The 24,360-nt window shown below is 47.9% G+C and overlaps 2 protein-coding genes and 1 pseudogene across 2 annotated transcripts; 2 read left to right on the top strand and 1 right to left on the bottom strand.

The window, feature by feature from the left end:
- Positions 1–11,926: 11,926 nt before the first annotated feature.
- On the bottom strand, positions 11,927–14,111 carry LOC101775931 (annotated as a pseudogene).
- Positions 14,112–16,454: 2,343 nt separating this feature from the next.
- LOC101772120 lies at positions 16,455–17,250 on the top strand. Its single transcript, XM_004962635.3, has one exon. It carries the CDS (start codon positions 16,525–16,527, stop codon positions 16,912–16,914), a length of 390 nt encoding a protein of 129 aa, XP_004962692.1. The 5' UTR covers positions 16,455–16,524; the 3' UTR covers positions 16,915–17,250.
- Positions 17,251–18,384: 1,134 nt separating this feature from the next.
- Positions 18,385–23,010, top strand: LOC101771717 (serine/arginine-rich SC35-like splicing factor SCL30). The gene is made up of 8 exons (XM_004962634.2): positions 18,385–18,541; positions 19,743–19,897; positions 20,058–20,135; positions 21,065–21,229; positions 21,309–21,349; positions 22,094–22,148; positions 22,293–22,463; positions 22,594–23,010. Exons 2-8 carry the CDS (start codon positions 19,749–19,751, stop codon positions 22,712–22,714), a joined length of 780 nt encoding a protein of 259 aa, XP_004962691.1. The 5' UTR covers positions 18,385–18,541; positions 19,743–19,748; the 3' UTR covers positions 22,715–23,010.
- Positions 23,011–24,360: the final 1,350 nt, after the last annotated feature.

The raw sequence follows: 24,360 nt of genomic DNA, 5'->3' as shown, positions 1-24,360 counted from the left end.
GACAAACATCTACCGGGTATTCTTCCTCCACCTTATCTTTCTACATTTCTACTATTTTTTCTATCATGCAAACATGGAGGAGGGTGGGGGCTCAAGCCCCCCACCCACCCTGCATGTATTTAAATCAGCGTATAAGTTTTGCTTACAAATCTACTAATGCACTATAGCTCCTCCCTAGTCTATCATCAATGCTCAATATCCCTTCCACAAATTGATAAATTGATTGACTATGAGTCCTATCATATAGACATCAGTAGCTAACAACTCTATCAAGAACAAATCCGAATTAGTAAAATAAAGGAAAGAAGAGAAACAACTATGTATTACGCATTCTTCAGTTCAATATGTCTTATTATCTTTACATGATTATTAACAGATGCTAAGTTTAGGCAACGAATTAGTTTGTGGGGACGCTCTTGAGCAACAGAATATCCAATATGTGTTGGGCTGTGTTCATCCATTCACAGGCCCGATGTTCGAAAGCCCACTCTGAAATCTACCACTGGATTTCTTGGACTAGACCGAGTGACTGGCCGACAAGTCTCAAAATCCTGTACAAAAAAGTCTAAAAAAGAGAAATGATTACACGAGAAAAGAATCTATCATTTTACTGCGGATTACTAATCACTAATCCATCCATTTAATTTTTCTAAATTCATAAATATTATTATGCATTTAGACATAGACTATATCTAACTGCATAGCAAAAATTATGCACCTAGAAATACCAAAATGACCTACAAGCCTACAATTTGGGACGGAGGGAGTACTAGGTTAATTCTAGTGGCATAAATAGTGATATAGGCAGGAGCCAAGCTCCTGTGCAAATCTAGAGCACCTGAGCGAGCAAAATTCTTTGTCCGGCTCCTTTTGCATGATAGGTGCTGGACTGCTGATAGACGCCGGCGACATAACTTGCAAGACCATGCGGACTGTGCTTTCTGCGCGCAGGAGGTTGAAACCATTGATCACCTAATTCTGGGTTGTTGATTCAGTAGGGAGGTCTGGCTGCGGACTGCGGTTATTGCAGCCCTGGGGTTTCAGGCGATTGTTCCTGCCGCTAATTGTTGGTTCAAGCGCAGCACCCGATTCATGAATCAGTTGCGCAGTCAGCATCATCGTCTTTGTTCGCCCTGTTTCAGCAGGAGCAGTACCAGAACCAGACCATGCATATAAGTAAGCAACACTCGTTGATCCTTGAACTTTGAAAATGCAGTTCTAGGTCCCTCATCTTGTGTCGGTGTGTTGCTCGAGTTTGTAATAAACTCTTGAATGCAAATCCCTTCCCTCTAAACTTGTTAGCTGACATTATTTGGATCGGAGGTCCAAACCACCCCAGATAATCTCCGGTTACTGGCATTGCGTGCTGATTTGATGCTTGCGCAGGTCCTTCAGATGGCATTTGATCAGAAGATCTACACCTGTCTTCAATCGCTTAACAGGTCTAGGAGCATCAAACTGCATGTCTAGGAGCATCAAACTGCTAGGGGTAACAAAGGACACCAAGTTTAAAAACCCTAGGCCACATCTTCAGAGATCATTATCGATTTCTTTAACTTTGCTAGCTTTTTTATTAGCCCCAAAATAATCGCACCACCTAAAGTCCCGGCGATGCCATGCTTTTGTTCAGCTTCTTTGTGTCCAGTTCGCGCAACTTTGCAACAATATATAATCGTGTGCGTAGGCACAAGGTAGGCGCGCCCAACCTTAATTTGCCGACGACAAGCAGACCAAACCGGTGCACGATGCCGGCCAGCCAGCCCCTCGCGTCCTCCTCCTCGCCACCACCGTCGCCCTCCTCCTCGCCACGTTCGCCGGCGGCAGGATGGTGTTGCCGGCGGTGCTGCTCGTGCTGACAAGTGGCGCTACCGGCTCGTTGAGGACGAGGTGGCCCCGGAGTTCGGCGGCGTGCTGGCGACGAACTCGAACGGCGGCCGCATCTCCACCGGCGCCCTCAACAGGAACAGGCCCGGCTGTCAGAGCGGCAGCCAGTGCGCCGGGAAGCCGGCGGGAGGGTCCTACACCCGGCCGTGCACGTACCGGAACCAGTGCCGGGGCGGGTGATCACCGCTGGCCGGCCGGCCGGCGGGGGCCTGCATGCCACGAGCGGCGGCGGCCGTCGTCGTCGCCACCCGATCGAGGTGATGCCGCTGCCAGTGCCCAGTGTGTGTGCGTTCGTTGCAGCCGCACAAAATAAATTCAACGTGTTTGCGAATTGCGATCGTCTGGTGCGTGAACCACGCCTGCGTCGTCCGTCACGGGACTGCATCGGTTTTGCCCATGGCGCACATGCTTGTACTGTATCGTTCTCAGCTGCTAGCATAATAACTATTAGTACCGGATCGATCATTGAACCGTAATGGTTCATCGGTTCAACCGTTAAGAACCAGTTGAACCACCGGTTCAATACTTTTGAACCGATAAATTGACACGGCCATACAATCCTATGAACCGGTGTATTATATATAGTCCATCATAGAAAAATAAGCTTATAAACAATACAATTATATAACTACAACAGCCGCATTCCTGGTTCAACAAGTGAAATGTTAATATTGGATAGCAGTCCATACGTCATAGGTTCTCAAAATTCAAATCAGTAGAAAGGAAGACAACAACTAATATGTGGAAATTGAATTTGTGTTGCAGCAATCTCATAGTAATTCATTAAATTAGGACTAGCAATTGAATTGAGTACTAACAGAGTGACTATACGAAGCTCGGATGGCACCATGCAAATTGAATTGCCTAGCATACGTACCTGCACAAAAAAAAAACTCCCTATCTAACAGTACCAGAGATCTCCAAATATTATTAGCTTTCTTCAGACTTCAATTCAGATATGCTTCACAGGTCAGACTTTCAGAGAAGCACGACAAAGAAATCATCAGGATCAGCACAACGAATTCTAGCTTTCTCATCTTGACGAGATCCTACTCTGACTGGATCTCCACTCCAAATCTCCAATCCACACCCGTGGCCCAGCACGGCAGCATCAACAGCCAACAGATGGGCATGCCCCCGTGCTCGTAAGCGCGGTCAGGCGGAGTGGGCGCATGCTGCCGCCCTGCCAGCGAGGCGAGCGGAAGAGCGGAGAGGACACCAGCCGCTGGGGAAGAACGAGCAGGGACGATCAGACGGAGAGGGCGCACTCACGAAGGCTGCCGGCGAGGTGGGCGGAAGAACCGAGAGGACTCATGCTGCCGATGGTGAAGAACAGGCAGGGGGTGTGGAGGAGAGGCTGCCGCCGGCGAAGAACGGGCAGAGGACGAGGTCGAGCGGCCGTCGCCGTGCTGTTCGCGATGCGCCGCCGCCTGCGGAAGGCAAGCATGTTCGCTTCAGCTTATAAGCCGGCGGAAAAGCTGAAACGGTTGATTTGTTGTGAGAGGAAAATACTATTTGGTGGCTGATAAGCCGGCTGAATAAGCTAAAGCGAACAGACCGAAGGTTAGGCTGGGCTCCACGACTAAAAATAGGAACGCACATCTCAGAAGCCAAAAGCCGCCCGGTTCGTCTAAAACCGTCCGGATCGCCGGTTCAATATAAAACCGGCTAGGCAACCAGTTTTTACCGGTTCGATGGTAGGGACAGCCTTTTAAGTGAACCGAATCGCTGGAGACTCGAACCGCCATTGCGATCCGATTCTAATAGTACTATTCTACTAGGTCCTATAGCAGTAAGCATTTTTTACGTGTGGATTACTAAAAGAGAGTGAGAGAAATGAAAATAGTCAAAATATTCTGATCTTATAAGTATTACTTAAAAAGTTATCCACGTCAGTTTCAGCTTGATTAAAAGGTCGTTCCCTTAGCCCTTCTCCCCACGCGAAAAGGGACGCGTGTTGCGCAGCCCGCGCCTGGCAGCGGAGGGAGGAAGGAGCGCGGGAGGAGCGCTCCGCTGCAGCCTCGGCTCTGTGCTGCTAACCGGTGGACCGTGCCTAGGCATTGGAAGTCGTGGCCCGCTGTCCTTGGGGCTCGGTCAGCAGCCGGTGCCGGTGGAAATGCTGGAGGCGCGGGGTCGCGGTGGTGCTCAATCAGAAGCTGGTGCCGGTGGAAATGTTGGGCGTGGAGGCCGTGGTGGTGGAGTGGCCAGGTGGGGTGGGAGGCGGCGCTAACCGGCCATGCGGCGCCCGGTGCCGCTGAGCGGTGGGAGCGCGTCTTTGTTGGCCCCGCTTGATAGTGGGTAGGCTCGGCTTGCAGATGGTGCCTGTGAGGAGGGGAAGGGGCGAGCCGCAAGATGCCCCGGGTGGGTATCCTTGGATTTGGCCGAGGGCCATGTCGGAATAGTGCACGGGGTGGGGCGGGGCAGCTGCGCCTGTTCACCGACCGTGCGATGCCTGGTGCCGCTCAGTGGTGGGTCTGCGGTTGCGGTGGTCCTGCTTGGCAGTGGACGGCCAACACCTGTAGATGGTGCCGGCGAGGAGGAGAGGGGGCGAGGCGCTCCATGGCTCGGCTGGGTAGACCGTGCAGATGCGTCGCCTCCTTCGCCCAGGCCCCCCATCGGAGCAGTCCCCAGGTGGTGCCACGCGACGTTCATACACGCATGCGCCCCCTCCCCCACCCTCCTATAGATGGTCAGATGGGCCGTCCAGCGCTAGCCCGATTTGGCCCGGCACGAATAGGCCCGATGGCTTTTTCGTGCTGGGCCGGGCCGGCACTGCGTGCCGAACTGCTAGCCTAGTCACGGCACAATGGCCTTTTTATCGTGCTGAGCCGGCTCGCTAGCACGGCTGGCACTACCGTGTTAGTGCCGGGCCAGGCACCACAGGCTAGACACCACTCAACCAAAACTCCAAGTTAAGGAGATGCAAAATTTTTTATCAAAATCACAGAATTCACAATCACAGACAGGAGAAACATTTTGAAAAGTTTGAGCTGGTGTAATGGCTGCCTCATTAAAAACCTATCTAGGTAAAACTCACACCTCGTGAGAAACCCTAGATAGGAAAAAAAGAGTGCAACCCAGCTCAATCAAATAAACATTAAAGTAGTTCAAAGTTATTACGGGCCAAGTTTGAGAGCATCTAGATACAAATTAGCAAAACTATCTTCAAGTTCCTGATCCTCCACCAGGTTCTGAATTCTTGCTTCTGCAGCCTCCCAGTCCTTGATGCAAGAGAGCATCTCCACTATCTCAGAGCTCAGTCGACGCAACCTCTCCTCGATGATCCTGCTAGATGATTTTTTGGATTTGTTACTTTTCTTCTTCTTCTTTTTCCTTTTCATGTTTCCTTCGTCCCCTCTTTTACCTAGTTTTTTTTTTCCAAATAGAGAGGTCTCTCCCTTTAGAATTTTTTTAACAAAATATGCACACATGCACATTTCCAAATTGTAAGACGCCCGCTAGCACACTTGATTTCTCATTTGCGTTCTTCTTCATCTCCCTAAAGAAAACGCCACAGATTGATTAGGTTGGGTCTAGTCTTTTCCGCACCTTGATTGATCTATCAAATGAGTCACACTCCCTCTAAGGCCTAAAACTCAACCCACCTCAGCGCCAGTCTGCAACTTGAAATATATCATCGCAACAGCATGGTAAAACTACTATGCAAAACCAACAAGAGGTTAAGTAGACAGTTTTTCAAAGGTGGGAGGATAAAATACCTAATTTTGTTTGTAGATAGGGAGTTATATCTACTTGCAACAGGTGCGGGTTATATACTTTTTTCTGACATGATGGTTCAAATCGAATCGAAAACGGTTTCACATTCTAAGAAAAAACACGTTTCAGCTTTATGATTTAAAATTAACTAAGCATCCACTATTCCTCCTAATTACATGTCAAATACGTGGTTGGTTGGTTGGTTTTCCGTATCTCATCTCGGATACCTACCCTTTTTTAAGCATATATATATATATATAATATAATATAATATATAGCCACACACGCACGCATGCAACTTGACCACTGTAAGCACCTTCGAGATACTAGACATGCAAACATTAAGATTAATAAAGTCATCACATGTGTCCCGTTGTTGCACTAAAAAGATTATATGTTGATTCATGAAATAAATAAAAAGAAATACGAGCATCCATTCTAAGTCGAGAACTCAAGCCCGGTAGAAATATTTCACCACAATAAACTTTGTATCTCAGCCATCTATCTATTGTAATAATACTGGAAAGTGTATAAACTCAAATCTTGCAGAAAATGGATGGGGGAACTCAAGCGAGATGATTACAATAACTCAACAGCTAGGTCCAAAATGGTTGCAAACTTGCAATAATGGTTACTATATTCCAACGGCTATAGGTGTAGCAATAATTCAAGCTAGATCCAAAATGGTGGTTCTTGGTTCTCAATCGCAGACCACGTACGTTGAAAATGTACCGTGTGCTATATAGAAACCCAAGTGCCGGCCCGAGCAGCCAAGCAAACCAAGCCGGTGGTTCACAATGCCGGGCAGCAAGCTGCCCCTCGCCGTCCTCCTCCTCGCGGCCATCGCCCTTCTCCTCTCCCCCTTCTCCTGCCCGGCGGCCGCCGCCATGAGCGACGACTACGGCGGCGTCGTCAGGGTGGTCACCATCCACGGCCGTGGGACAAGGGTGGCCGCCGCCGCTACTGGTGCTGCTCCTATCAGCAAGTGGCAGCGGCGCCGCCTGGAGGAGGCGGTGGCGCCGGAGTTCGGCAGCCTGCTGGCGGCGGACCAACGCTACATCAACTACGACACGCTAAACAAGAACAGGCAGGCGTGCGGCGGCGGCTGCGCTGCCCAGGGCGCGTCCTACACCCGGCCGTGCTTTTACTACGATAAGTGCCGCGGGTGACCCGCGTGTGCGTGCCACGAGCTCCGCCGTTGCCATTGGTGAGGGGAGGATGGTTGGTGTCACAGTGAGTGCGTGTATGTGACTGTGTGTGTTGCAGTTGCAGGAACAGAGGAGTGCGTGTTGTTTCCGTGGCGAACGGCGAACTACGCGTGCATAGTTCTCCATCCATCACACGCTGATCAAAGCTGCTTCTGTTGTGCATTCTCTATATAAGTTGTTATATTTCATTTTTCTTCTTTTTTCTTTGGAATAGAGTTGGTATCGTAATTGTTTGGAATAAGAGAGATGCTACGTCTTGGGTGACTGAAATTTAACATTTATTCAGGCGATAGGGTCAAACTATTCTGCTGTGTAAGAAAAGTTGTTCTAGCATCAAGATTAAAATGTGTGAACACTGAACACCTTTGCAGAAGTGGCCTTGGTGGTTCATCAAGTGTAGCACTTGGCTACATTCATGTGAATCAGCGTCATGGGGACATCGACGGGCCGCGGCCTCCTCATGAAATGTCTACACGTCAAACAGAAAAACAAAATGGATACGGGAGGGGATATATCCTCATATACATGCATTAAGGGGAGAGGGGATAAGTTTTTGGTAGTTACCAAAAGTTTTTTTTATTTAAGATAGAATTGATAGTCTGTTGGAGAACATAATAAATTCTCTAAAATGATATATTTGTTTCTGTTAGAGATGGGTTTGGCAATTCGATGGAAATGCTCTGCAGGCTCTTCTTTAAGCAGGCTGACGACCAGAGAGCGATTGGTCTCTCCCTCAGCTTTGGGGGCCCAGCGGCAGTGTAGCGTGATGAGTCCATAACTGTTAGGAATTCCTAACTATTATTTACTTACAGGCCCGCTGATCCAAGAAGCTTCTTTGCAGCCCTGCCCTTACTTCGAGCCCATATAGCATCTGTTTACAGGCCCACTGGACGAAAGCCCGCTCGAATTAATTCACTGGATTCTGATTTCTATCGACTGGCACTGATGGTTACTGACTAGTTTAAAATAAAAAACGACCAACGTGGAAAACAAGCCTGACATTATTGCACACATGTTCCAATATAAATTAGCTATTTTGAAGAGTTTAAAAGTAAATTGGTGATTGTTAGAGTGTGCAGCGGATTTCGACCCGGCCCGCTATACCCACGAGCCGGTATCTACTAGACCCAACTTCACCAGAGCCCACAGCAAACAAGACCTCAGATCTAACTCAATCCTAAAGACTAGCCTGATGAACATTGGGTCCAACTCTTCCATCACATACAACCCCATGTGATCTCCCGAAGAAGTTATCCTCATACTTCAAGTCCAACTCTCCAGTCACACACAACCCGTGTGATCCTTCGGAGACGTTCACGGGCTCCCCATTACCATGTGACTCAGAGATGCTCCAGATTTCCTGTCCTTTAGCTCTGATACCACTTGTTAGAGTGCGCAGCGAATTCTAGCCCGGCCCGCTATACCTGAGCCGGCACCCCACCAGACCCAAGTCCACCGAAGCTCACAACAACAAGATCTCGGGTCTAACTCAACACAAAAGACTAGGCTGATGAGTAAGGGTTGTCTCCACCTATATATATTGTGCTCCCTATCATCAATTTCTGATGTGGGACTAAACCTAACAGTGATGGTTAAGTTTCTGTTAAAGTGCACATTGAACCAAGACCAATCCCAAGTCTTATACTATAATAACATGATACGGAATTAAATTTATAGCCCCATCTCTATTTGCCTCTGCGAAATAGAATGAAAAGCCAAGCACTAGCAATAGCACCTAGAGTATCGGCCACGTACATCTTGGATGAGCGGTAGTGTCTTGGTGTTTGGGAAGGAGGGGTTAAAGTTTAACCTCTATCACATCGGATGTTCGGATACTAATTAGAGGTATTAAACATAGTTTAATTACAAAACTAATTGCACAACTCCTAGGCTAAATCGCGAGACGAATCTATTAAGCCTAATTAGTTTATGATTTGACAATGTGGTGCTACAGTAACCATTCACTAATGATGGATTAATTAGGCTTAATAGATTCGTCTCGCAATTTAGCCTAGGGGTTCTGCTATTAGTTTTATAATTAGCTCATATTTAGTCCTCCTAATTAGCATCCGAATGTGTGATGTGACATGATTAAAGTTTAACCCCTGTCTCCCAAACACCCCTGAAAAAAGCGGTGACGCACTTGCAATCCTTGTCACTCAAGGCCCTGCCAGGCTTACTACTGATGACAGCATAATTAGGATCACTAACTACGTGCGTAATCCTAGGACATCACTAGTGAAACTGCAGGCACTAGGCACTTAAGGCGTGCTTTGGTATGCGCTCGTGCTGCTCAATGCAATGAACTTATTTTAAAGTTTAATCCACTGTCATTAGCTTTTGGGTTGGCCCCCATTAACGCACAAACTAAGGTCTTTCTTATATCCTTCTTAAAATTCATGTCGTCGAATGTTTAAATACTAGTTAGGAGTATTAAATATAGATTAATTATAAAACCAATTGCACAGATGGAGACTAATTTGCGATACGAATCTATTAAGTCTAATTAGTTCATGATTTGACAATGTGATGCTACAGTAAATATGTACAAATGATGAATTAATTAGACTTAATAGATTCGTCTCGCGAATTAACCTCCATCTCTCCATATGTGTAATTAGTTTTATAACTAGCTAATGTTTAGTTATTCTAATCGGTTCCCGAATATTCGATGTGAGGTCGACTAAACGTCAAACACTTAATTAAGGGGCCAGATGATGCTGCCATGCTTCCCTTCGGCTTGTGTCTATAAGATGCGCCCGGCCTCAGCGAAACGGACCATTAAACCTGTGCACAATGCCGGCGAGCCCGCCCCTCGCGGTCCTCCTCCTCCTTGCCACCGCCCTCCTGCTCGCCGCGTCGGCCGGTCCGGCCGCCGCTGACAAGCACGGCGGCGGCAGGATGGCCATCGTCATCCGCGCCCCCGGGACAAGGGTCGCCGCCGCGGGCTCCCTTGATCGTAGCAGCAAGTGGCACGGCCGGCGACTGGAGGACGAGGTGGCGCCGGAGTTCGGCGGCGGCGGCCTGCTGGCGGCGCTGGGGGCGGGCCAGGGCCAGATCTCCTACGAGGCGCTGGAAAAGGACAGGGCGGCGTGCGGCGACCGATGCGCCGGCAAGGGAGCGCCCTACACCCGGCCGTGCACGTACAGGGAGCAATGCCGCGGGTGACCGGCCGGCGCGCGTGTATGCCACGACCCACGAGCGGCGGCCGGCCGGGGAGATGACGACCGATGGCGTCGAGCTGAGAGTGCGTTCGTGTAAGAGTGTGTGCTGCAGTTGCATGAATAAAACGGGTGTGAAACTCAAACTCTGATGATTGTCTGAGTGCCCAGCTACTGGCCACTGTCAGCTTAATTATCAACTTATCACTGAACGACTGCGTAATTAAAGTTTAGTTAACTTAGTTTCTTTTTTGTTAAGAATAAAGCATCCGCACTGTAGTGAAGCTATGCTGCTAGTGCTAGGCAGCATACCAACGTTTTCCCCCTTTTGGTCGCACGAGTGGCCTTGGTAGTTCAAGTGCAGCCCGCAGATTCTTCAACGGTACTGTGGTGCAATGAGCACCATCCACTCCACTCGGCCTGCGCCACCGCCACTGATGACCACCGAAGATGGCCTTTGTCGTCAGGTAGGCGTGGCTGATGAAGTAAGCTACTAGCTGCATGTCTCGAGACTCGGGCGTGCACCGCCAGATACCTGGCGCCCGCCCGCTCGCAACCTCGCTAGGCACCCGCGCCCCGGCTGCCCGGCGAACGGCTGCGCGGCCAGGACATGATCCAGGCGCCGCCCCTGGTCCGGTCTCCAGCCTCCAAGTCTAGCGTCAGCGACTCGCTGCCGATTGGGACTAGAACATTCGGCCCGCGTTACGCGCCCTATCGGGTAATCAATCAAATACAAGTTATTATAAGACAATGAAAACTAACAAACAACCGATACATGAAACTGAGAACGAAATCACAGCATGTGCTAACAAATTCATTAAAGATGTCTGTCTGGCATTTGGATCATAAATAATACAGCACATCCGAGCACACATCATCGATAGTTCCAGGATCAACATATCCTATCAATCTGAGGCGTACATCCGGCATTTGGAACATGAATATTACAGCACATCCAAACACCAGGGCACCAATCTACCCTATGAATGAGATGTCTGTCCGGCATATGGAACATGAACATTACAGCACATCCAAACACCAAAGGTGTCTGTTCGACATCTGGAAGATTAATATTACAACACATCTGAGCACCAGTCTGTCCTACCCAACGCATCAAAGGTGTCTGTCCGGTATTATGAACAGCGATAACACAGCACATCCAAGCACCAAGATCGACATGCCACAATCAGTATCCACAGCTACCAAACAGCTTAGTTGGTAGCTTCGAATACTAATCGAGATCGGCACTGGAAACAACATCTAATGGCTATGCTACACAGTTTGCAGCCACAAGTCTATGCAGATGCTGAAACTCATGCATCAGACTTTTTACTGGACACGAAACACAAACAAAAGCTGGCTGACGAAGCACAAACAAAAGATGGCTGCAACTGGTAGACGCAAAATGGGCATGAGCTCCACTGCTCATGCATCCTTGCTCGGGCTGCAAAAGGATAATAATTTTTTTGTAGCATGTCACTTGAAGATGTAACAGTAATAATCACACTAGTAGAGAAATGACTTTCCATCCACCCCCTTTGTCCCGGTTTAAAGTTGGCCCGGGACAAAAGGTTCACCAACCGGGACTAAAACTCGGTCACTGGTGGGGGGCTCACCAACCGGGACCTTTTATCCCGGTTGCAAAGGCTAGTGGGAAAAAAAGACTCTGAGAGGTATTTTATCCCGGTTTGAAACACCAACCGGGATAAAAGACCCCCCCTTTTATCCCGGTTGGTAACACCAACCGAGATAAAAGGGTCAAGAGCGATTTTTTTGACCCGGGATAAAAGACCCCCCCTTTTGTCCCGGATGGTTTATCCCGGATGCATTTTCGGGATATTTGCACCCTACCAACCGGGATTAAAGCTCACTTCTCTACCAGTGTCAAATGATGTGCTATCCTGAACATGAGCTACAACTGGATGCTGTGTAAGGAAGGTAAAATGCCGCATGGAGTTACCTCTCCTGATCAGCGGTGGCTGCGCCGCTGTCACTTTCAGCACTGTCATCTGCAGGCTCTCCACCAGTGAATAGCTTCTTAGCAATTTTTTTGTTAGGGGATGGGCGAGGCCTGTAATTTCAGACATAAGTCCCGTGCTTAGTAACCAAGTTAAAGAAACAGTAAAATAGGTTGCCGGCGGGAGTAACCTTTCCTTTGTGGTGCTTTCTGTGTCTTTGTAGAAGAACCAACAGGTGGATCTGCAGGTGAAGCTAAAGTTTTGTCCTGCGGAAAGAAACACCACAAGCAGGAATTAATTGTACAGAAGCCAACTCTTTAGCAGGAATAATTAGTTCCTACATACTCTGACGTGTAACTCAGTGATGTCTTGAGTACCTAGTTCAATAATGATGCGAACATAAATGCGACACTACAGATTGGAATCTATCCACACACCATAGCTGCACCTAACATGCAATGCCTAGGTATAACTGGAACAACAAGGAGTAATACCTGATCATGAGCACTGGCCCTTACACTCTGTGGGGTCTCTGGTGGCTCCAAAACAGGCCAAGCTGTTTTTGTTGGTGTGGTGCTTGAGGCGAGGCTTGCTTCCGAAGTAGCAGGCATGGAGGATAGAGGCAGTACATGACTTCCTTGAGGAGTGTTCTGCATGCTGGTGCCTGCACCTCTTGAGAGCATGAGAGATGATGTCTGTGATCCCTCTGGTGTTGCTGGAATAACAGCACTCCATCATTGATTTCTCCCACCACTGCATTAACTTGAAAGGTAATATTGCCTGAGTCTGTTGTGCTATCTGTAAAGCTGACACTCCATATGAAAGTCTTCTCAAGAAGCCTGGTAATCTCATCCGGGATAAAATTTTACTTGGGTTATCAGCAACAAGGGTATCAGCTGCCTTTTTTGTGAGTCGCTGAGCTTGCCGTCCAAACAGAATGAAATCCGTGTCACCCGTCTCATCTCCGGCAAGTATGGATAACTTGAACCTACATGAATTTATGGTTTAGAAAATACAACAAAAACCATATGCTGAGGAAGAAATCAACAGCAACAGTTAGCGAGTGACCTCTGAGCGGGCATTCCAATGGTGCCACAGCTAGGATTAGTGCACTTGTATGAATCACCATGACGCTTAGCTGTCTTCATACATTTTTTTCATGCATTGTACCACCATAAATTGTCAATCTTTTTTACTGTCACTGTAACCAAAAACTCATTTTTCTGCAGAGAAGCAAACATAGGTAAGGATCAGCCTATCAGTGGTGCATCACATGCATGATATGCTGCAATAAGAACAGTACCTTGCATTCGAACGGATTGAGGTTTAAGATATCAGAGATCTTCTTCTCTTCAGCAGCCTCCTTTTGCCCAGAACAGCCCACATTCTCAACGAAGTAACTGGCTTATGCATAGTCTTTGCACTGTCCAGGAAAGGGAGAAGAGGTCATTTTTCTTAGAAAGAGTACAAAGATCAGAAAGGTACAGCGCATGCAGTCAGCTAATTCTTAGATGGACCTGTTACCTGGCCATAAGTTTCTTTGCCTCAGGGACGTCAGGGTTCATGTACCACTTGCATGATGAACCACCAGATAGCGACATACATCCGAAGCTTTTGACAGGAGTACCAACAAAGATCACCACCTGTGGAGAAGTCTGCCCATCCCTGTGTACGTCCTCGGCTGGGAACGAAGTGGCCCGCTCTGACCAGAGCATAACATCCAACAGAGTACCACTGTAACACAAGTGAAAGCAAATTTTAGTGTGCAGTCTAGCAAACAGTTATAGGCATAAAGAACATTATGGATGGCAACTATACACAGCTAACCTTGGGAGGCGTATAGTTATGGCCCTCTTCAAGCTCTCACCCGGCCTTACTTTTGCTCGCATTGTCCCAGCATTTGAAACAGAAGTGATCACCCCAATCACATCTATTTTAAGGAATAACAGCGCATAAGCTATTGTCTGACAGTTCTAAGCACACTTGTAAGGTAGTAAGAATGTTTTTGACCTGTGAAGAGAACCTTACTGTCCAGACGTGCTTGTAACTGCTCCATGGTAGCAATGGAATAGGCATAGACCGGGAAAGCAGGGGGCACGTTAACAACCCTCCTCTATCTTTGTCCATTGTGAAAATATAAGCATGTTATCATTTTCAACTGGTTTGTAGTTGTCACTGGAGTTCTTGACTCGGAAATAGAAGAAGTTGTAGACATTTCCTTCCTTTATGCACTGCCTGAACCGGTCAATGTAGTGTGGGTTCCCAAGTGCATTTCTTAGCCCTTTGTGTATGTCATCTGTAAAGTAAAGCCAGTACTTATCAAACAAAGCACGGACATCACTTACAGAACAGAAAAGCACTACGGTGACAAATAGATGTCTAAGCTGATGTGATGATGCAGACACTATGGCCTCATCAAACAGAAGGTTCCATTCATCATCACTCTCAAGCAAACCTCTTGCCTCACATGCATCTCGAAACGTTTTGTACACCCTATTGTTGAAAGTTCTCACATCAGCATAGTTCGTTGCACCTTTAACGATCATCAATAGCATGCGCAGGTAATAAAGCTCGCCAGCAATTGGATGCACATAGTACATCCGTCCAATCTTAGCGCAAGGCACCCTTTTCTGCCAGCAGCGGTCAGAAGCGGCCCAAGTCCATTTTTTTGGAAAATGGCAGTATGTCAAGTGCCTAGCATCCTCGTGTTTCGCATTCGCATGGAACCATGCAGTCAGCATAGTGCTTTTTGCTGCTGGGCTAGCAAGCAACGCCTCTACGGCTCATATCGCACATGATTCATCCCTGGAAGATGAGCACACAATCGCTCTACTGGAGGCATTCTATAGTGAATATCAAATTCAAATGCACGCCATAGAGCCTCGCAGGAAGATAGAAACCTAGCATCAATGTATTCTTGGATTTCATTCCGTGGAGCCATCTGAGGTCCAGCAGATGCATTAGATGTCTTTGCAGTAACCTCAAAGTAAATCTTTGCTCTATCCCTTCCCTTTGTAACGTATTTAAACAGGTGTTTGATCATGTTGGATTTATTACACCAGTCAACATTGATGTACTTTTTTAAGAATCTTCATGTTATATGGAACAACGTTTCTGTTATCTAGCCTGACATTCTTGACAAAATGCCTACCATCGTTCCTACGTCTGTAGATAGTAAAACCGAAGTCGTCTACGATTGTTTCATCCTGGAATGATTTAGGAAAATTCTTGGAACACTTGTTTTCTTTCATGCACGGGCATTTTTTGTTGGCATCACCACATGGGCCGTGCATCATAAACTCATCGACCAAAGCATAACCTAGCGGGTCAACGTTTATGTCTGGGATTTCAGCACAGATAAAACCATCAATAGTGGACGCACTAAACTCTGAACGTGCATCGGCCAACCACACAAGGCAGTGTATATGGGGCAAGCCACGTTTTTGGAACTCTACAGTGTACAAAACTGCACAAGCAATAGCACAGATGAGACATACTAACAACAAAGAAAGAACAGCAACATGCACTGTTATCCTATACTATGTCTCACCAAACAGCTTACCCTCCCTGATATCATCCATGAATTCGTCGACCTTCATATGGAAAAATCATACAATCAAATCAGATCGATCAGAAGGCTGTTGGCCTGGCTCATATCGCAGAGCATCCGCAATTTCTTTCCACTTAGTGTTGCATGTAAAGGTTACAAAAAGATCAGGAGCGCCAAAGACTCCGCATATGGCCATTGCATCCTGGTAGTTCATCACATGATACCTTCTCCCGCCAGTAAAACTGGCAGGCACAACAACTCTACCGCCAACAGAATCCGCATCGGTAAAACCCTTATCAATCGCATCGGCTATTCCCTGAACAGACTCGTATCTCAGCTCTTTTTGGTGGTCAGCTATGAACTTTAGCCTAGATCCTTCAACTGTCGAGTAAAAATCAACATCTATCTGATCGCTTAGCCTGCCATAGCAAGTGAATGGATTCACTTCATTCAATCTGTAGTCCATGTGAAATCTATCAAACTCGAGCATAGTGACATATTTGCGAAAAATACCAGGCGCCACGCGCGCTATTCCGACGGCGGGAGGAGGGTCCGGCTCGGATCAATCGACAGCAGGGCACTCCATCCACGGACGACACACGGCTCACCTACCAGCACCCCATCTCCTCCCGCAGCGGCAAGGCTTCTCTCGCGTCCTCCCGTGCCGCCACGCGTCCCGTGAGTTGCGGAGGGACAAGCAGATTGGGGTGGTCTTTAACTCTTTAGATCCGTCAGATACTGTTATCTCCCTTCTATTCTTCAATTTTTCTTTTTGGAATAGGACGTTCGAGATGGAGTTCAGGCGTGCACCTAAATTGGGACGCCCACCATGTTTCAACTTTCAACCCATTTTAATCCTTTATGATTTGTACTCTGTACGAAGTGCGTGCCTACACATTCCCGTTAACTTTAAGGAATTTTGTCCCCAGATGATTGCGCACTGCATACTTCTTCAGCTTTGCCCAGCTACAAAATACCTAGTAGCCAGGAAGCCGATAGGTGACTGACCATCCTGACCAGAGAGAAACCGATTCGGTAGTTGCGCGATGGCAGCTACCAGCTTACCCCTGGCCGCCGTCCTCTTCCTCCTCCTCGCCGCATCCGCCGGGCCGGCCACTGCCAGCGGCCAGCACAGCGGTGCCAGGATGGTCATCATCCGCCGCGGCGCCGGGCTAAGGGCCGGTGGCGGCAGCGTCGCGGCCGGTGCTCGTGCTAACGACAAGCGGCGCTACGACCAGCTCCTGGAGGACGAGGTGGCACCGGAGCCGGAGTTGCGCGGCCTGATGAGGCTGGGGGCGGGCGACGGCGGCGGCAGCATCGGTTACGGTGCCCTCAAGAAGGACAGGCCGGGATGCCAGAGCGGCAACCAGTGCGCCGCCCAGGGAGGAGGGTCCTACACCCGGGGTTGCACGTACAAGGACCACTGCCCCCACTGACGACCGCCCGGCCGGCGTCGCCGCCGTCGGCCCATCCGGCCTGGAGGTGATGTGTTACGAATAAACGAAGTGTTCAGTCTCCTGCACGTACATGGATGTTATGCGTTTGGTTGTACTCTCTCCGTTCCCTCGGCGATCCGGTGTGTTATGCGTTTGGTTGTACTCTCTCCGTTCCAAATTACAGTCTCTCCGTTCCAAATTACATGTCGTTTTAGCTTTTAGATGCATCTAGATATAGCGTATGTCTAAGTGCATAATAATATTTATGAATCTAGAAAAGTCAAAATAACCTACAATTTGGAATGGATGGAATATGTATTATTTAATTTTTGTATGAAATGGTTCAAGTAGATGATGACTCTCTTTATTTGATTGGATGAATTATACCGTCATCTAGAATGAAGCCATCCCACTTAACATTATTTTTTTACTAAGAAGGATAAACCCACCGTGTCATTTATGTAACCACCAACCAAACACACACTTCAGCTAATAGCTACTCTATCGGAGCACACTGCGGTGAGCTGGGAGCAACGTGTATACGCTGTATGCCTGTATGGATGAAGATCAAGGCGACGTTCGAGGGTGTTAATTTAGACGTTGCTCAGCTAGTCAGCTTGATGCCCTTACGTGGCAAGTTAAGAAAAGAGATTTGTTGAGGCTTAATTTTGGCCGGAGAACTGATATTTTTTTTGTGTCACTGACCACGGCATGCCCAAGTCAAACAGTCCACAACTCAACACGGCGGCTCTCATTTATGACATAATAGATTTGCCTGTGGTGATTTTATTAAGTTCAAGATTTGCGTGTTCAATCTCTCGTATATGCTGTAATAAATTGAGTGTAGCTCAATTGGTAATAAGGTTACTTGTGGTGCAATCTGCACAAGTCATCGACTCAACACTTGTATTCGTATTTTTCTGGATTTATTTTAGGATTTAACCGGCACTATTCTTTCAGTGGTAGGCTACGTGTCCGTCGACAGCAAAGCGCCAGTGGCGACTTCGTCAATCTCGAGACTTTGCAGGGTCAGTCTTTCGGAGGTGCTCATAGGGTAGGGTTGCGTGCATGTGTTTGTAGGCGCGAGTGTGCGTGCGTGTATGTGAGCGTCTACGTGTGATTAAAAAAAATCTCGTATACACTCGTAGGATACGGTACAGTTGCAGAGTATGCATACATATCTATAAGCACCTAATTTTTGAAAATAAGAACACAATTCCATAACATAATTTCGCGTTTGTTTAGTTTTTTTACAGAAAACATGGTTCAAATTAAGCGTCATAGCGTCTTTTTTTTCTGCGACTAGGATCTTTTTTGTGCGCGCGCGCATTTTTTTTAAAAAAAATTCGAAGCCCATTTTTAGCTTGGAGTGGGCTCCGGCCCATAGCCTGCCGTCAAAGAGGCCTAGCCCATAGCCAAGCTTCAAGTATAGCGCTCTCTCGTCAAAAAGGCCCGGCCCATAGCCTACCCCCTCTCTTTCTCCTCTCCCTCCACGTCGCGCTCCGAGCTTTCCTCTTCCTCCACTCGCATCGCGCGACATCGCTTGCGCCCACCACCTCTCGGCTCTCGCTCTCGTTCTCCGCCGCCGCGGCGGCGGCGGCTCCCCGGCTCTCACCGGACGCACCTGGTAACCGCTCAACCCCCTTCGCCGTCCCTCTCCTCTCTCCGCACGCTTACCGTCGTCCGTAACCGAGCGCGCTCGTGCGGCGTTTCTCCACCGCGAACCCTAGGTGCGCCGCGCAGCGGTAGGCTCGCTCTTTCAGCTTAGATCCGCGCAGGGCTCAGCGGTTTTTTCCACCAGCTCCTCCGCGAGGAGCCGTCTACTAGGTGCGCGATGGCGTACCGTGATGGTTCGCTGCTGGGTGTCTTACTTAGATCTCGATTCCCGCCGGGACGGGTCGAGCCCGCGCGGCGACGTTCTCGGGTTACTCTGCGGAGCTTTAGCCTTGTAGATGCGTTAATGCCTTGAGGAGCGTGCGGGCTGTGGCCGCTTGTGTTGTCTTGGGCAGTGCGTGAGGATTGTTGGATTGTGTTTTGTATCTGTAGGGCTCTATTCTTTTAATTATTCTGAACTGGAACTATATACCTTAATAATGGCTAGTGGTTTGCATGTGCGGTGCAACGGACTTCCAATAAATATCAAGTTCTAGGTTGTAATGGTTGATTTACACAGTACAAGATGGAAAGGCATCTATGCGTTGTTAGCCACACGCATGTTAGACACAAATCATTGCACAGATGCCCTAATCCACAACCTTGGTTTTTATAGAAGTAAAAAGAAAACACCGCACCTCCATTAGTTAATTTTGGTTCCGTTTCCACCGAAAGAAGCAATAAGCATGCATGTCAATTTCTACGGAAATAACGGTCAGCTGCTTGGCTCATTTTGTGACCTAGGATTCGGCTGATCTTTTCTATTCCACGTCACCTATGAATTAGCAGAGCTGTACGAATCTATTATTCACATATGATGAATTGTGCATCAAACTTGTTTGAGTGGCTATTGCTCAAAGGTTGATTGGTAGTGAACAGTTTATATGTTGGTGGTCTGAACGCCAGTGTTACCTGGACACACATGTTTTTTGCTGAGGTAGACACCCATCACCAGTGTTGGATTCCACTTTTCTCGTGTTCTAAATACTTGCCAAATCCGACCCTGGCACCTGAGTCAGAAACCGACTAACTGGTGAACCCTGCAGGGTCACACATGCTTTTGTAGCACGCGACACTTTAAATGAAACGTAGATAAGTCTACGATTCTCCTCAATTGGTCGTCATGTCAACTTATCAAGTTGTTAATAATTCGTTATACTTTTGTTCAACTGCAGACAACTATGAGGAGGTACAGCCCCCCGTATCGCAGTCCCCCTAGGAGGGGATATGGTGGCAGAGGAAGAAGCCCCCCTCCTAGGAGGGGATATGGAGGAGGGCGGAAGGAGGGTTCTGGGAGTCTTTTGGTCCGCAATATTCCATTAAGTGTCAGGTACAGAAACTTTGCATGTGATTTAGCATGTACTGATTTCCTATTCCCCTTAAAATAATAACTGATTTCCATTGTTTAACTGATTTCAAGATAAAAGGAGATACCAATACAATTCTTTTCACGAGTAGTTGATTTCAGTTTGTTTCTAAAACTTTTACAGAGCGGAGGATCTTCGAGTTCCTTTTGAAAGGTTTGGTCCTGTCCGGGATGTCTACATTCCAAAGGATTATTATAGTGGGTAAGTGCTATAAATATCTAATCTTGAAGTGGTCTTGTTTCTGCAATGATTGGAACTGAAAATAGCTGGACGCCTTTCCTACTTTTTGGGCTGCATGAACATAGAAACTATTTTCTAGGGGCATGACTTAGACCAATAAATAACCTATATTTAATAAAGTGAACACTTGAGCATCCTCAAGGCCCAGTGCATTGTCAACTTTCCAATATTTTGGTGCGATGTGAAATGCTCCTGTTATTTTTCTTTTTTCTGCTGATGTATGCCATCGGTCATTATATATCAAATATAATGCATAAATTTATCCTGTGTATCCATTCATCCTTGCCCTGTGTGAATTACCTTTTTTCCCCCAAATGATTCCCAGGGTTGTGTTGGTTTGAACCTTGAAGTAAATACAAGCTCCTCTTTTATCAAAGAATGCCTTTTAGCCTTACTAACAATTGATTTGCTTGGCAAGATAGAGTCTTGTCCGATGAAGTTCTTCTATGAAGACAAGATTTGATACATTGAGAAAATTAATTTCCTGAAGTGAAGATAAGAGATATGTACTGGCTGGGTACATATGAGAAGATAAAAGCAAGTCAAGTTGATTTCAAGTACTTTTGTGACTTTTCAAACATTGGGGAACTTGAAGAGAATGATTTTATGAAGATGCTCTTTATGAGGATCACCATATGTAGTTGTATACAAGAAATTTGGACACTAGAGCCTGGACGTCTAACTGCTTTTTGCAACACGTGCTTCCCTTTTGATGGAATTGTTAGTAAGTTATTGACCGTGCTTCACTGAAAACCATAGAGGGCACACTAAATTTTTGATGGTAACACGGCCGGAAGACACCATTGTGAACACTTTGCACCCCCTCATATTTGTTTGTCATTTTCATGAATTTCCCTTATCCTACTGTCTAATAAAATCAATGTATGCAGGGAGCCTCGAGGATTTGCATTTGTGGAGTTTGTTGACCCTTATGATGCCTCTGAGGCCCAGTATCACATGAATCGCCAGGTTTTCTTCGGTCGGGAGATAACTGTTGTTCTTGCTGCTGAGTCACGAAAAAGGCCAGAAGAAATGCGTAGCAGGGCTAGAGTCAGGTGTGGTTTTCTTTTATTGCAGTTAATTTTCTTCCTCATTTCCTATTTATGTTCTCATTTTAATGACTGATTCTGTCAGGGGCTACTCTGGTCATGAAGGTCGCCGCTCTTCTTATTATGGTAATTTCTTTCATTGCTGTGCTAGTTTTGTATCATTCATGATCCTTTGACTCTCAAGCTGTACATAATCCTGGATCCTCTCATTCTATTCAATTATGTGAGGAAGATTGCACCATATCTGTTGTGTCATTGATCAGTGGCAGCTGTAGAAGGGGGTTGTGTTGCCCCAAAGTTAAAAATTTATTCCTTGTATCTTGAGGCATTGGTTATCATCTCAAGTTGGAAGTTTTGTAATTAGGTAGAATTTTAAGGACTTACTGTGAAGCCTCTTTATGCCTTTTAAGTTTTTTATTCTGGTAGGATTAGCCCTCTTTTACGTAAAAAAAAGGATTTACTCTTTTTCAAAAGAGGGGCATGATTGGTTGGGACAATATTGGTTTTATTTACCCATCTTACACCTTTTTTTGTGCATCTCATTAATATAGCATCATATCGTTTATATATTTTGCTCGTTACTCTTCTGGTACAATCATGACCACTACCAAGTGCCTATCAAACATCACTGTAAACCAGAGGACCAATATGTTTGCATCCTACCCATAAATTTCTAGATCCATTGCTGCTTATGATGATGTATGAGCTCAGTTTTGTTTCCACCATGCATGCATAAGCTTAAATACCTTTTAAATCTGAGAATAGCATCTCAGGATTGTCTTCAGTTTGCGATGAACTTTTGTGAAAATTCAAGTCTGCAAATTCCTTTTGAAGTACCAAATTACTGATAGTCTCTCATCTTTCATATAGGGCGGTCTCGTTCCCGTTCCCGCTCTCCTCGCTACCGGGGTCGCCCTCGGTCAAGGTATGCTCAGCTGACATAAAGGCTTCTCTAAAAGCCCGACTTTGATCCATGAAACCTTAACTCCTTATTTTTGTGTTTACTTATCTTTCTTTCTTTTTACTTATCATTCTTTTTTTTGTTTACTTATCTTTCTTTTAAAATCAGATCGTACTCCCCTGCTCCAAGACGCCGAGATGACTACTCTGCTTCTCCAAGGAGAAAGGAGGCACATCGCGCGTCTCCTCCCAGGCGCCCGCCAAAGGAGCTTGATGAAGATAAGAAGCGGAGATCCTATTCCCCTGCCAGTAGAGATGATGCTGAAAATGGTTATGAGAAGTTAGTTCTTCATCGCTACCGCATAAACCAGCCTTCGTCTGTCCATAGAAATCGAGATTACCAGCCTTCCTGCTCTAGTCCTGTAGTGAAAGCTCTTAAAAATCCCTAACAATGGCGTCTGTGTTCACAGGAGGTCGCCCCCACCTGACAGCGATGGATCCCCTCCGCATCGAAGGTCTCCCAAGGAGTACTCAGGCTCGCCTCCTGGATCCCGCTCCAGGTCCGCCGAGTCCCCTGCCCGCAGTGACTGATTGCGCATCATCTGGTTTGCATCTATTGGATGGATGCAGTCAGTCCGTGCCTACATTGTACTGGCTCTGTTTGCTGGACCAAACTTATTGAACTTAGTTAGCCCTTCGGGGCAGTGTTGTATTGCTAGAAAGTGTGTGTCCAGCTTACTGATAGTGTGTGCTGCTAGTGTCATCTGACGCGAAGAACCCCTGTCCCGTGTACGCTCGGTGTTGGAAGCTTGTTTCAGTCTGTTGAAACCCTGAACTTGTAGCATGATGCTTTGCTTGCGTGCTGGGCCACGGCCCGTTTCCAGAGACCTTGAGCATCTACGTTGCATTCGGCTGTGTTTTGTCCTGGGGACCCATGCGCGGAGCCTGTGTCTGTGTGTGAGTGATTTGGACTCGGATCTTGCATCGAGGCAAGGTGATAGAGGAAGGCCTGCACCGAGGCGTGGCGTTCCGAGTTTTGGTTGGGTAATTGATTGGACTTGTGAATGCAAAAGTGTTGCCACCCTTTTCGCCCTTCGGTGCCGTTGCTGCCCGGTGATGCTTGGATGAGGCTCCTCCCCAGTAGCTGGGGCTGCTCTTGAGTTACGGCCCCGTCCCGCATGACACCAGATGGATTTGCCTCCACTATTTCGTGCCTTGGCCTGCCGTGAAATGAATGATCCCGGTGACAAGTGCTGTTGCAAAGCGACCCGTGGCACAGGATTTGCAGTATCGCACTCACTGCCCGTAAGCGATGATTTGGTCGCGGGTGGCAGACGTATCCGGCTTTTGTTGTCATCTTTGGGCTGTGACCGAGACACCGAGTGGGTGAAATGACCAGAGGGAACGGGCCCTTCACCTCCTGTGCTCAAATGCAGGCATAGAGACCAGACCATGCTACCTTCACCTCACATCCTAGCAATCCTTGAAACATGCCGAGCTTGCACTGTGGGACAGACAGGGATCCTGATCCTCTCCGGGGCAGGGCAGAGGGTATCAAAGCAAAGCAAGGCCTGGGGCCCCGGCCGGCGGGGGCGGCGACGGCTTTTGCCGGGCCTCCCTCTAACAAGAGCACACGCGGCTGCGGGTAGCGTGGAGGTGGTGGCGGAGGCCCGGAACAAGGACGGCGCCCGGCGCGTGGAGCATTGAAAGCCGGAAGGGCGGTTTTCCTGCCCCGGATGGGACGCGTCCCAGAGGGGAGGAGGGGGCCGAGGCGCCGAGCCAGCCAGTTGGGCCTGCAGGCCGCGACCACCTCTGCAGCTGCAGAGCGTCCCCTGCGACGCCACACAAGAGCAGTGAGAGCAGAGCACTCCTCGTCTCCTCTGACCTGATTTGATGATACGTGACAGAGAGACGACAGGCATGGGCGACGAGAGTGGAGGGAAAGAAGAGTCAGCGTCCGTGGGCCGCGATCGTGCCGTGCACCGCCCCCGCCCCGCGCAACGTACGTCACGCGCGCATGGGGCACACGAGCATGGACACGCACAGCGGCACAGGAGGAGAGAGGGGTGTGCAGTGCTGCAGGCCAGGGGGTGGTAGCTGGGGCATATGCGTCGCAGCGGCAACGTACAGGGAGAGTGTGCCATGGCATGGCACGGCCTGCGCCACACCGCATGATTGGGCCCGGTGGCAGTACGTGCCACCGCCACGAACGAGTCCCACCACCGCTGCCTTGCTGG

This window comes from Setaria italica, chromosome III (genome assembly GCF_000263155.2).
Source record: "Setaria italica strain Yugu1 chromosome III, Setaria_italica_v2.0, whole genome shotgun sequence".
NCBI classification, from domain to species: Eukaryota; Viridiplantae; Streptophyta; class Magnoliopsida; order Poales; family Poaceae; genus Setaria; species Setaria italica.
This window is presented reverse-complemented; position numbering and strand designations above follow the sequence as displayed.